At 44.9% G+C, this 14,200-nt stretch overlaps 2 protein-coding genes across 2 annotated transcripts; one reads left to right on the top strand and one right to left on the bottom strand.

Moving 5' to 3' along the window:
• Positions 1-1,617: 1,617 nt before the first annotated feature.
• Positions 1,618-8,238, top strand: LOC125515599 (disease resistance protein Pik-2-like). The gene is made up of 4 exons (XM_048681097.1): positions 1,618-2,457; positions 3,286-3,612; positions 4,527-5,218; positions 6,125-8,238. The coding sequence occupies exons 1-4, from the start codon at positions 1,704-1,706 to the stop codon at positions 7,970-7,972; spliced, it is 3,621 nt and encodes a 1,206-aa protein (XP_048537054.1). The 5' UTR covers positions 1,618-1,703; the 3' UTR covers positions 7,973-8,238.
• A 135-nt stretch (positions 8,239-8,373) lies between these two features.
• On the bottom strand, positions 8,374-13,920 carry LOC125515598 (testis-expressed protein 2-like). Its single transcript, XM_048681096.1, has 7 exons — positions 13,627-13,920; positions 11,774-12,018; positions 10,688-11,369; positions 10,252-10,606; positions 9,759-9,850; positions 9,434-9,628; positions 8,374-9,347 (listed from the first exon to the last, which is right to left on the bottom strand). The coding sequence occupies exons 1-7, from the start codon at positions 13,807-13,809 to the stop codon at positions 8,655-8,657; spliced, it is 2,445 nt and encodes an 814-aa protein (XP_048537053.1). The 5' UTR covers positions 13,810-13,920; the 3' UTR covers positions 8,374-8,654.
• Positions 13,921-14,200: the final 280 nt, after the last annotated feature.

Consider the following 14,200-nt stretch of genomic DNA (forward strand, 5'->3'; position numbering starts at 1 on the left):
ATTGGTAGCTTCCAGGGGCCGGCTCATTATGATGTGATGAGTCGGGTCTTCAATAACGCAAGTAAAAAAATGACCTTGCATTAGCCCCCAAGTCCATGGTGCATGCTGGCAGTGACATGGGACTTGCGTATTTGATGTAATATCAATCTGAATAATGTAGCCCCCAAGTGCCGGGTAGCAAGCCTGCAGCGACTCGGGACTATTTCTTCCATTGCGGAATAAATCATATCCATTGATAAAGAAATAATAGCCATTGTGTTGAAACGACTTTGAAAACCTCAATCATTCAATATCATAATGAAAATCCAGCCAAGTTGTCTATTAAAGATTGGAATAATATAATCCGGCGGCTCTTAGCCAATAGCGACTTAATGCACATCCATTGTCCTCCGGGATACAACCCGGCGGCTTATAACCTTTGCAAAAAAAAATAGGAATTGATAACCCCATCCATGGCGGCTCATAATCATGTCCAGTTTTTGAAAAGATCACTTTGGCGGCTCATAGCCTCAATAAACTCAATATTGAACAATATAACCTGGAGCTGGATAATCCGGCAATATATGTAGAATTGACTCATTACTGCCAGTTTACATCGCCATATCCAATGATGGTAATAATCCAATAATTTATAAGCGCATAATTCCAATGGCGCGATAAAAATATATTGGCGACTTAACGTCCAAAGCCAGGGCGGATTATCAAACCTCGCATATTCATCCAACAATTTAAAAACATACCTGGAGAATTGACTCAAATTGCCGGCTTACAGTGCCCACATCCAGTGAGGGTGATAATCCAAGTATTCATAAATGCATAATCCCAATTGCGCAATCCAAAGTATACTGACGACTTAAAGTCTATAGCCAGGGCAGTTTATCAAAACCAAAATATTCATTCCATTATTTAAAGACATACCTGTAGATTAATACCATGGTGATGCCTAGATAATTATAATCCGGGGCCAGTAACAACCCGGAGTCATGAAATATCATTATTTTGATTGCTCAAGGCAAGATATCCTGGCGACTTAAAGCCTGCTATCAGGGCGGGTTATCGAACCAAAAGATGCTCAATGATGAGCCATATAATCAAGGCTAGATGGCCTGTGAAATCAGTTCATACTGCCGGCTTACAATGCAATATGCAGCAAAGGTAACATCCCAAATACTTCGTGAAAATCTCCAAGCACATAATCAAAGCACATTGGCGACTTATCGTCCAAAGTCAGGCCGGGTTATCCAAACTCCGGATATACTCAAATATGGAGTCATAAGGATTAAGGCTACATGGCTTGAATCAATTTTTAAACCACAAACATGCATGCATGTTCGATATCGATCGATCTTGATAAATAGTCAAACTTTGTGCTGGCAAGCCTGGCATCAAAGCCGCATGGATTGATTTTTCTCTTAACTTTAATCCATGACGTGGGTTAGTGGAGGAAGAGCCTCACATGCATGCTTAGTCCAAGCAGCTTAATTAGGGGACAGAATAGAATTAAGTACTAAGCAAATCTCGATCAGAGGCCTGGCAAACCTTGATTAACAATTGGTTGAAGTTGTGAACCATCGAGGCCGCGCATGAACTTCCATTATCAACCAAAATCATGGCATTAGAGCCGGAGACCTGCATTTTCAGATCCCATCCACACACAAACGCTCACAGGGAGAGGGAGGGAGAGAGAAGCTCGATCGACACCGATGGAGTCCACGGCGGTGAGCATCGGCAAGTCTGTGCTGAAAGGAGCGGTTGGGTGCGCCAAATCCGCCGTCATGGAGGACGCGGCCATGGAGCTCGGAGTCCAGCACGACAAGGCCTTCATCACGGACGAGCTGGAGAGGATGCAATCTTTCCTGATGGTGGCATACGATGATGAGAGGGACGAGCTAAGCAAGGTGGTCGCGACCTGGGCGAACCAGGTCCGCGACGTCGCCTACGACGTCGAGGATGGTTTCCAGGACGTTGTCCTCCGCGTCCACGGGCAAACCTGGTGGGGCATCCCTCGCACGATCCTCGACCGGCGCCATGTCGTCCAGCAGATGAAGGAGCTGCGTGCCAAGGTGGAGGACGTGAGCCAGAGGAATGCATGCTACCGCCTCATCGACGGTGCGTCCAAAGCTCCAGACCTCTCCATCAACACCGGCGCTACTGATGCCATGCTCGGCGTTGATGAAGCAACAAGACATGCCATGAATCAGCATGAATCAAGACCAGGGATAGATCTTGCCCAGCTGATCGTCAGGTATGGCGCGGGCTCGGGCTCGGGCCAAATTGGAGTGATCGGAGTGTGGGGAACAAGTGGCACCGCTGGGCATACCTCCATCATCCTAGAGGCCTATGACAATCCAACCATAAAAGTGAAATTTCCATGCCGCGCGTGGGTCAGAGTGACGCGGCCTTTCCAACCCCAAGAGTTTGTCCAAAGTATGGTGGAACAGTTTCAAGAAGAGAACGGTTTTTTGTAGCTCGGCCTACGTGGTACCTCCTATCACTGCCGTCCAACCATTTAGGGATATGTGCATAGACTAAACAATTTGCAGACCGTGGCAGTAGAAAATGACACCATTTACAGTGTAGGACAAGAACAGAACATGGACTCTCTCTCCTTACACAGTTATTTGACAAGACGGCAGGACACACTCTCTGACACTATATCTCTCTCTACATGCATGCACATCACAGTTCTTTGACAAGACTGCACAACAGTCTTCTTCCTCTTTCTCTCTCACGTGTGCGTCGGATATTTGGAGAAAGAGATCCCTGCCTCAACCGCATCTCTTGCTCCTCTTTTCTCTCTCTCTCTCATGGACAACACTTCTCTTTTCTTCCATACCACCCCTCTCTCTCTCTGGTCGTTTTCTCTCTCTCTCTCGTCTCCCTTTCCTCTCACAATCTGGAGCTGTTTCTATGAGCAGCAGTACCGCCAAGGACGTCCGACGAGCTGTGGATTTGCAACGAGGTGGAAGCGGCCTAGTGTGCTACAGATAAGAGTGGGTGGGTGGCTGAAAAGACGTGATAGAAGTTAATGCGTGGGGCAGGAGGTGGCTGCTGACCGCCACTGAGTGCCACGACGCGCACAGCTCCAGAAACAGGTGGACTCCACAGGATTACAGGACCTAGCGTGCAGACCTGTACCTAGACAGGACAGCTCTTGCTAATTACACTGCATCGAACTGATGCGTTGCTCGTGAGGCTCCTAACTGCACAAATCTCGAAACGAATCAATGCTCTAGATAGAAGGTACCGGGGAGCTCGGTCTACGGAACAACTTTGCCTTTCAAGAAACTTTTCTAGAGGTGGCTGATTCTCCTTTGGAGCTGGAGCTGGAGCTGGAGGAGGCAAAGACGGGTCGAGAGCTGGCGCGCCAAGACGGCACGCACGTCAACAAGAAGAGGTACCTCATTGTGCTTACGGACCTATCCACCATGGAAGAGTGGCACCAGATCATGGCTTGCTTGCCCGAAAACAAAATGGGGAGCCAAATCGTAGTGTCCGCGGAGCGAGTTGAAGTTGCAAGCTTGTGTCCAGGCCAGAAAAGTAAGGTTTCCAAGCTGAAGAAATTGTCTGCTGAGCAGACCATCTATGCTTTCCACCAGCAGGTACTAGCTAGTTCAATTTTGGAAATAGCTTTTTGTTACTCTTTCATCTTGCTCCAAATCTTGGTTATCGAAAGCCCGTTAGGATATGTCAACTTTAATATCCTCATTTATTTGTTTTGCAGTCACGCTAGCATTAGTCTCCTAATTTGGATTAGATGCGTCTCCAGATATTAGCTGAAGTTTTTTTTCTCTTTTAGACATGTCACCGAAAATATGGGCCATTAAACAACTGCGCAAAGCTAAATTATCTTGACGCGTTTGGTCTTGTGGAACATCCCACACAGATTAATTTGTGTGTTGGACAAGGTTAGCCAAGGTCGCCAACTGGGACCGTTGTGGAACTTCTCTTGATGACCCCGGTAACAGCCCCCTCACCAGAGACATATGCAACCTCCAAGATCAGTCACCAACCCTGTATTTCTTGTTGATGCCACTGCACCGTTCCATTGGAGAGGTTGCCGTGTTGGGATGGGGATGCTGCCATCTAGTGTAGTACATGGATAATGTTGTGATGGTTTGATAAATTTGAAATTACAAGAACACTTTTGGCATACGTATTGCTAATGTGTAAATGAATTTCATGTTCTATTTGGTCATGTGAGTGCGTTGTTTCTTCACTAACTTTATATTTTGTTGTAGTACTGCTCAACTTTTCGCATGATTCAAGAATAATTTGTGTTCATGGTCGTGTATGGTTTTTTATTTACTAATTCCTCACCTGCTTTCAGAATTTCTTGGCAAAATCAAACATGATGTGAGAAAAACTTATTTGTATACACACCATTTGAGCTTGATTTACGGTTCATTTTGACATTGATATTGTTGTCTAGCTTAGGACTTATATATGTGATGACATGACACATATTATTATGATGGGTGACTTATCATTGGAAATGTGTCTAACTATTGTTTGTTTGAGTTCAGATTTTCAAGACACAAAATATTCATCAAAGGCAGCGTCAAGCTTAGTGTTACCCCACACCATTGAGAATGAGATACAAGAAGGCCAATCTTATTCTGAAGATGATGAAATGACAATGATCCAAGAGAGCCTCACACACACCAGTAATGTGCAAGGTCCTCTAGAGGAATTTCAGCTTATTGGGCGGGAGAAAGAAATATCTAATATTATTGAATTGATTCAAGAACACTCTAGCACCCAACAAATTCAGGTCATTGCAATGTGGGGAAAGGGTGGTGTTGGGAAAAGCACTCTAATCAGTGATATTTACCATAGCCAAGAGGTCAATCAAATGTTTGAAAAACATGCCTATGTCACGGTCTTGCAACCTTTCAAAATTGAGAAGCTCCTTAGCAGCTTAATATTTCAACTAGATGCAAGGAAAGTTGCTTCAACGAAAGTTGAAGACTTTACTGGACTGCTGGACTGGTGTTTACAAGAAAAGAGTTGCTTGATTGTTCTTGATGACCTCTCGTCTACCATGGAATGGGATATAATATTGCCATGTTTGCTTGCAATGAATAGTCCAAGCTTGGTCATTCTGATCACCACAAGGCATGAGGATATTGCTAAGCATTGTTGCAAAAACCCAAAGTGCGTATGCTTGCTCAATGGTCTAGACGAAAAGGGTGCTTGTGACCTCTTCACAGAAAAGGTACTAAAAGAACACTACCCATATTATTCACTTTCTCAATTGCAAAAATATATAGTTCCCTTTATCTAGATCTTCGAAGGGTCATATTTCAGATTAGCATACTGTAAGCACAACACAACCATCCCCCTTTACAAGAGATAATTCAGAGTGGGTTGCAAGAACGTAAATTCGGCTATCATGTTGTGGGGCAATATTTAGGAATCATATACATTCGACATGCTAGGTGTGAAACCAAAATACTGATTACATGAACCCATTTCCCGAGTTAGGCCAGGTTAGCCTTAGCATCAAGCTGGCAAATTCCATGACTTCACTACTTCTCTTACCAAATTATATGGGAACAATGTTTTGAAAGAATCATGTAACTATAATGAATACAATTTAATCATTTTCCATATTTTTGAAACTACGTGCTCTCCAAACAGGTTGGTTTATGTACATGGTGCTAGAAAAGTACTTCTCCTTTTCCCCTTTTGTTCAAACTGAGCCAAATAACATAATCATCTTTCCGAGAATTACAAAAAAAATATACATATAGAGAATTGATGGAAACATGCCTTGATGTTAAATTTGGTACAAAGTATGTTTGGGTGATGAACATGATAAGTTATAACTCAACTTGTATTATAATAACAGATAGTGTTTCATATTTCAGTTTTAGAATTCTTACATACAGGACTATGTCCTAGTCACTCCAATTAAAAAAATAGATAATGAAAGAAATATTTTTAATTGCATTCCTGATGTTTATTACCAAGTCAATAGAAAACATAGCCTATTGCGTACTAGACACCCAAACATGCACATGATAGTCAAAAATTTTTTACTCTGTACACTAGTTTCCATACACTTGACTCATCTTAATTACATAGTGGTCAAAACTAATTATATGTTAACCAATTGCAGGTATTTAAGGATAAAGCCACAGATTTAACTAAGCATTATCCTGAATTGGTTGAACCCGCAAATCTGATCCTAAAGAAGTGCAATGGACTTCCCCTTGCGATAATCACCATAGGTGGATTTTTGGCGGAACAACCAACAAAAACTTGCGGAGAGTGGATGAAACTGGATCGATGTATCAGTCTGGAGATGGAGATGAATCCAAAGTTTGAGGGCGTAAAAACAGTCCTTATGAAAAGTTATGATGGCCTACCCTATTACCTCAAGTCCTGCATCTTGTACTTATCCATCTTCCTTGAAGATCGCATAGTTAGCCGGAGACGTTTGGTGTCCCGATGGGTTGCGGAAGGTTACTCAGAGGATACATCCACGGCCAAAAGATACTTCATGGAACTTCTAGAGAGAAGCATGATATTACCAACTCAGATTTCACTTTGCAGCACACAAGGAACTGACTCATGTCAAGTACATGATCCGATCCGTGATATCATCATAAAAAAGTCAATGGAGGAAAATCTTGTTTTCAGGCTAGAGGAAGGATGCAACTCAAACAACCAAGGCACATTCCGTCACCTTGCCATAAGCAGTAATTGGGATGGAGACGAAGGTCAGTTTGAGGCCACCATGAAGTTGTCATGTATACGGTCATTGACGGTGTTTGGCAAGTGGAGGCCATTTTATATTTCTGACAAGATGAGATTTCTTCGTGTGCTGGACCTCGAAGGAACTAAAGATCTAGCCGATTATCACCTTGAGCACATTGGGAATCATCTTCATCTGAGATACCTTTCTCTAAGAGGGTGTGAAGGAATATATTACCTGCCAGATTCAGTGGGTAACCTGCGACAACTTGAGACACTAGACATCAAATATACAAGAATAACGAGGCTGCCAAGAACCATCGCCAAGCTTAGCAAGCTATGTCAACTGAAAGCTGGCAATGAATCCTATATCGGAGAAGAACGGCCATCACTAGCATGCTGTGTACCTTTCGCTTGTTGTTGCGCAATGGTCATACAAGCTTATGCTGTTAAGGTGCCAGTAGGGATCGGGGAACTGAAATCCCTGAACACACTGCAATGTGTGCACCTTGAATGGGAAAATGCCATCATACAAGAGATAGAAGGTCTCACCAACCTCCGCAAGTTAGGAGTGTTTGGCATTGATAGGGGTAATGGCCCGGAGTTTTGTTCAGCCATTTCAGGTCTCGACCACCTTGAATCTTTGTCAGTGCGGTCAGAGGTATGGGATTTATGTGACATCTTGAATGGCATGTCCTCGCCTCCAGAAAATCTCCGGAGCCTCAAGCTTCTCGGTTGGATGGATGAACTGCCGCAATGGATCAAGGTGCTCCAGAATTTGCTGAAGATTAAGCTAGAATCCACCGAGGTGTCTATAAACGATGAAGAATTGCGAATCCTTGGGAACATACCAAACCTATCCATTCTGTCTATCAAGGAGAAATCGTTCCAGAGTGCACTACCTATCACTTTCCATAGTGGCCTTTTCAGAAGCCTCGTGACGCTCGAGCTTGTTTACATGGACGTGGAGGTCGGATCGTTGGAGTTCAAGGCATCATCAATGCCCAAACTCGAGGTGCTGAACCTGCGACTTATCGATTGTAAAATTGGCTTTTTTGGACTGGAATTTCTCCCAAGCATCAAGGAAGTGCGGCTCTTGGTCGTCGTTACCCCAACACTCATCGCACTCAAGGAAAACATGACCGAAGAAGAAGCGGAAGAGGAGGCAAGACACAGGGAAGACAAAGTCAAGGCGGACATGAGGAAGCAGCTCGCCAACAATGAAAACTGCCCCATTATGAACGAGCTAGGTCCACAAATTGTTTTCTGAACCTACTATGCTGCAAAGGAGATTCAATCCGCGGGCATATGTCGGCGAGGGGTCTCGACTTGTTGCCCTACTTGCCAGTGTGTTTCTTTATGTTCCAGTTTGGGCGGCGGTTTCGTCTTATCTTGTGTAGTTTCTGAGTTGTAAGTTCATGTGTAATTGTTCTTTTCATTTTCCTTGTTCTGGCCTTGGGCAATAACTTCGTAACTGGACATCACTTCTACTTTGGCTTGCCATTACCTCTGTGTAGTTCTTCTTCGACCATATTTTTCGACAAATGTATTTCATGAACCTCATCAACTTGTTACCATTTGTTCAGAAGAATGCTTCATTATAGATGGTTCTGCCTAGATGTTCATTATAGATGATTCTGCCTAGATGATTCCTGGACCTCATCAACTTGGTAGACCATGTAATGTCACTCATGTACTACTGAAACGCCATTAATTTGACATTACAAAAGTTCAGTATGGTGATTGCCACTCAGGTACCACTGAAACACCATTAAGCTAAGGGTACACATTGTCCTAGCTGGTTCTGCCTAGATGTTCATTGTCAATCAACATTTATACATGTGTGGCATGCATCTGGAATGATTCAGCTTAGCTACCATACACAGGTTTCCCGATTGAAAAGAGAATCGACAGAGCACGACTGACCGAACTTGCTGCTCCCGGCTAATTAACTACGCGGAGGTGGTTCTCTCCATGCTGTTGGTCCTCGCGTTCTCCCGCATCTTCTCAACGATGTGCCTGCCCTTCTCCTCCACCTGCCGCCGCTTCTCCTCCAGCTTGTCCCCCATCTTCTTCCCCAGGTCCATCATCCGGCTCCGCCTCCCGCTCTTCCGCTTTGCATCATCTCCAACAGAGCCCGCTGCTGCCGCCACCGCCTGCTGCTGCTGCTGCTGTTCCCCAGCAGGTATGATGGCCCTCAGGGAGGTGTACGGTGGGGATCCCGCCCTGCTCTCCGATGAGTCTGCCTGGAGCTTCTCCGTGGCCAGCAGCGGTTTCCTCGGCTCGTCGGTAGCGTCCGGGTGAGGAGGAGAGGCAGTCTCAGCCAGGAGAGACTGCGCATGAGATGCTTCTGCAGGAGGGTCTTCGGCTGACTCGTCGATGGATTTCAGGGACTCCTCGCTCCCGGCTGAGGAAGCAGGCAGACTTGGTGCTCTGCTTTTGCTGATGGCATCGTCCTTGGGGCCAGCTTCCTCAGGATGGGTTGGTGTGGCGGCTGCGACATGGCTTTTGGCCTCGGTGGGTTCATGGTTGAGCCAGATATAAGGTCCATCCTTGCGGGGGACCCAGTCATCCTTTTCTGCCAACATCCCTGGAATGGAAATGCTTTCACAGTTTGGAAGCACCAAGCTATCACGGAGCGAAACCTGACACAGCATGGTGTGTTTCGCTGTTAGACATGTATTAAGTCAGAAAAGGAACAACATGTTCAGAGGAAGGTTGTGTTGTTTACCTTGATTCTGTTACCAATAAGTGATGCGATGCGACTGTTGGTAATTTTCCTATCACCAACAGAGGATTCCAAGTCCCACTCCAGGTCAGGCATAGATGTGAATCCATACCAGAGTTGATCCGACGGAGGGGGCTTCAGATGTATGCGCAAGGTACCTCTAACAGATGTGATTTTTATCGCCAGAGAAAGTGGAACCTGCAAGAAGAATGTAACGGCACATTTGATCTTAAGCTTTTGACATTTCTCTATGCATAACACATCCATAAGAATACATAGGTAAAACACATGAATCGCGAGTCAGGAGACAACGAGCAGAAGAGCAAACCTGTGAGACATGATCGGCTATTGAGTGCAACATATTTTTCAACCTTGATATATAAGTTGATGTCCATCCAGTGCTCTTTGACTGACTAGCATCTGATACAGAAGACCATAATGTACATACAATCAATGTCGATGGATCATAATTTGAGCCCTTTTTATTAATATGATGTTTTGGTAGAATCATCAAGAAATAATAAATGCAGATACATGAAACCAGTATTCCCAAATTGCATAGGAATACTTACAAAACTATTAACCTAAGCTCTGATGCAAGCCTGAAATCATAAATCCTAGCAATGTCTATCTGAAGTCTGCTACAGGTATATACAAAACCAACATAGGGAACTAACATGTCAAAGACTATGAATATAGGGGTTGATCAGGACATTTTGCAGAAAGACAATGGCTCTCTTATTCTCTTAAGAATCATTTGGTCATTCGGTAGAACAAGCATAGACAAGACTTCCAAGGAAGAATATAAAGTTTAAACAAACCTGCTTCGTCTTTTCCTTCCACTGAAGAAACTGAGTTCTGTGAACCTCTAAACTGGTTACCATACTGCTCAATACTCTCAAGAAGCTCGGAGTCAACCTCCCCATTAGAGTCTGTTCCGAAATTGGTTTTCATGAGATCCTTTTGTAACTCTGGTTCCTCAACCTCAAGCCTCGTTTCAATGTCCAACAATATTCCGCCTGAATATTCAAAATCAACTTCAAAGGCCCACAGCTCATTTAAATCCAGTGGAAGAACTCTCATCGCATGCACATAAGGTGGAAGTTTTCCAAGGCTGAACTCCGTAAGTGTAATTTCACCCACATAAGCTGGGGTCCTCATGCTTGATAATGTTCGCTGTACAAATGGGAATCATGAATAAACAAAAAGGAAAGAACACACAGACAGATTTCTTGAACATGAGCAGTATAATCTAACCTGAATACGTGCTTTTATGGCCTTGTTTATCTCATCACTCATTTGAGCATCGAAAAAGAGCCGTGAGGATAGAAGGTTCCAACAGAGTGTACCTTCATCCACAACTTTATCATCTGCATTTACATCAGGAAAAGCTGGAAGCTGTCCAGTGTGACTCGATGGAGCAGTTGGGACACTGGGTTTTGCTGTATCTTGTGATGAGCTGCTACTGAACTTGTCCTCTTGTGGACCTAGGAAGGATTCAATAAACGGTGCAGCCTGATAGCTGCGTAATTTATCTAACATCTTCCTTTCACCTTGTGTGGATGACGCAGCACTTGTTTTACCCTCTACGGGAACCTTTGTAGATGCCTTCTTTGCTAGCTTTTTGAGGAAAAGACGAACTTTGGAAGACCCGTCCGTCTTTGTTTCACTATCCATAACCTCATGATCCTCAGCTGACATTGCTGTAGGCTTTAGGAAACACGGGTATTCAGAATTCAATGATGATATATAATTACCGAACTCTTTGCTCAACTTAGCATGCCAATTCAATTTCTCCTTGTCAGCAGTAGCTGCAAGACGAAGTGCTTTACACCATGATTCCTTCTCCCATGAAGTCTCAGCATAAAGAAAGCACACCTTGCTTCCATTATATATCTCAGATTCCTGGCTTTCCACTTTTATCGGATACCTCTTAGTCCTGAAAGTAAGCAACAGTAGCACAATCACATATAGGTTAAGCATAAGAGTCTACCAGCTGTAGCCAAACAGCTTGATGAAAGGCACATAAAGTTGCTTGTCAAATACTTCTACTTGTCCTCCAAAATAGATTTCGTTCTTACAGGAGTCCCTTCATCAAAAAACTTATGTACTTAATCTTTAGCTGATTGTAACATGTATGATTTACCTTCGAACCAAGACATTCAATGCAATTCATCAAATATACTTCTCAGATTTGTTTGGTACTTAATAAGGCAAGCTCAAACTTGAATAGCTATTGTCCCAAAAAATATTAACTAGCTTCACATTTATTTACACCTAGAAAAAGATGTCTGATAATCTATTGATCAAAGGTAAGCATTTTCATTTGTCTGTAGCACTGACCATTTGCGCGAGGACATACTTGATGCAGAAACAGCAACGACCGTGCAATTCAAAAGCTCAATCGTAGTGTCAGGGCCATCAGGACCAGACAAACTAAGTGAGTGCCCCTTGATTTTAGCCGATTTCTTTGCAGGAAAAACCTCGACAATACTCTTTTTCTCCTTCGTCTCTTTGGGACCTCCACTTGATAAGCGCTCATTACTAACTTTTGGTAGCTTTTCTGGCTCTAGTATCCACAGAGAGCCCTGTCAATATATATGGCAGTAATGTGAGTAGGCTTCATCAATGATCATTAGCGATAAAACACACAATAGCTAAATGCAAAGCAATGGCATATCCTTCAAGCGAAAGCAATTTGATGAGAACTGAATGCAAAGTTAAAAAAGCCCTTCACTGAAACTTTGAAACATGCAATAGCTAAATGCAAAGCAATTGCATATCCTTCAAGCCAAAGCAATTTGATGAAAACTGAATGCAAAGTTAAAAAAGCCCTTCACTGGCCAAATTCATGTTGCATATTTTTTTTCTTCAGCCATCCTATTCACAATATAAGTTGGATAGTGCACATCGTAAATACAATCCTTGCGTGGACAAAATTAACAGCGCTTATAAAGACAAAGGTTGATCCATATGTATCTTGGTCAATCCTTGCCTGCACAATATAAGTTGGATAGTGCACATTCATAATATCATGATGTAAACAGAGTGATAGGCGAGATGTAGTGTTATAGCTTCTGGCTAAGGTCGATCCATATGTATCTTGGTCAACAGTGACAGTGAGGCTTTACGAGTTCTCATAACCAGAGGCAAGTTGCTTATACTCAAGGTCAAGGCTCTTAAGCAGGCATCATACTCGTAGACTCCTTGATATAATAAGCAAAGGACTTATGCACTCTATTACATGTGCATCCCAAAATCGTCTAATGTGAGTCATCCCATATTTCAGATTTAAATTAGGACAAGAGCATCTAGGACACGCCATCCAACAGAGACATAAAATGTATCCTTCAGTGTATTGCTTCTGAGCTCTGACATTGCTAGAACTAACAGCTAGGCTTGCTAAAGGATAGCATCACAGATTAAAGGTGCATGTCACTGTCAGAAGCGATTAAAAACCCTGGGAACCTGACTAGTATGCAAATATGATATGTACAAACACGGAGTAGCAATTCCCACTCATGGACTACATGATTTTTCTAGTTACCAACTGGGACTACGTATACTGGTGCCAAAAAGGAACACCAATTTAACGTGAGAAGGCGACACTCAATTTCAATATGCTAAATATAACACAAGGATTGCGGTCTGTCATCAGAAGCAGATCAGCACCCACTGCCTGGGAGACATTCGACATTCCGAAATAAACAGATGGAATACATAAGTAGCAAACTGCAACCACAGCGTCGTAAACTACATTGGGACCCTGGATCCAAATTAAAGCAGAACCCTGAACACAAACCCATGTCTGATTCCCCAGCCCAGCCACTAAAATTGTGGGGGTTTGGGGTGGTTAGCACGAATGCGCAGTGCAGTTAGCAACCCAGAGTTTCCCCCAATTTCAGCCACCGCAATTGGGGGGAGGAAGAACTGGCACGAATGCGCACTGTTGCTGCCCCCAATCAGCAGCAATCCAAGTATCCAACCACCCTAAGCAAAGCCACTACCACCAAGTACGAACTACGCGCGGTTCCGAGCTCGCAAACCGAACGAACTCCTAGGAGAGCGCGGGGGAAACCGGCAGCCGACCCCTAGCCCCCGCCGCATCTGCGCGAAGCTCCGGAGCAGTTGCTGCCGCCGAATCGAGAAGCGAACTAAGCTACGGCAGGTAGTGGGGCGTGTTGCCTACTCCTCACCTTCTTCTCGCAGGGGAACGGCTGCTCGCCCGGGAGCTCCTCGCCATCGGGCTGCCCGGCGGCCGCGGCCCCCTCCTGCCGTCGGCGGAGGCGGCGCGCGACCCAGAGCAGCGCGGCCGCCTCGGCCGCCGCGAGCGCGAGCAGGCCGAGGAGGAAGCCCGCCAGGAACCCCGCCGAGGCCATCCTCCCGGCGGCGGCGGCGGCGTCGCCGGCGGGGGGAGGGACTGGAGTGCGAAAAGGGGAAAGCAGCGGGTGCTCGCCGCGTGGGGAGGAGAAAACGGACGGAACGCGTGGCGTGGGGAGGAGCTGAGGAGGAGACGCCCTTTTTCTTTTCTTTTTCTTGCTTCCGGCCGCGCACCGCGTGGAGCTGGCAGGTGGTTGGACGGCGGAGGATGACGTGTGGGCCCGGGTAGTGATGGGGCCCGCCCGTCGGTGGTGGGGGGCGGGGGCGGGCGCGGGGTGGCTCGGTTGCTTCGCCCCGTCGGCTTTGGAATGGAATTCCACGGTGGCTACGCGTTTTGTACGTGGGCATGTGCGTATGTATGTACGGATTGTGTACGTGTGTACGAGATGA

Source organism: Triticum urartu, chromosome 6 (assembly GCF_003073215.2).
Source record: "Triticum urartu cultivar G1812 chromosome 6, Tu2.1, whole genome shotgun sequence".
In the NCBI taxonomy this organism is placed as follows: Eukaryota; Viridiplantae; Streptophyta; class Magnoliopsida; order Poales; family Poaceae; genus Triticum; species Triticum urartu.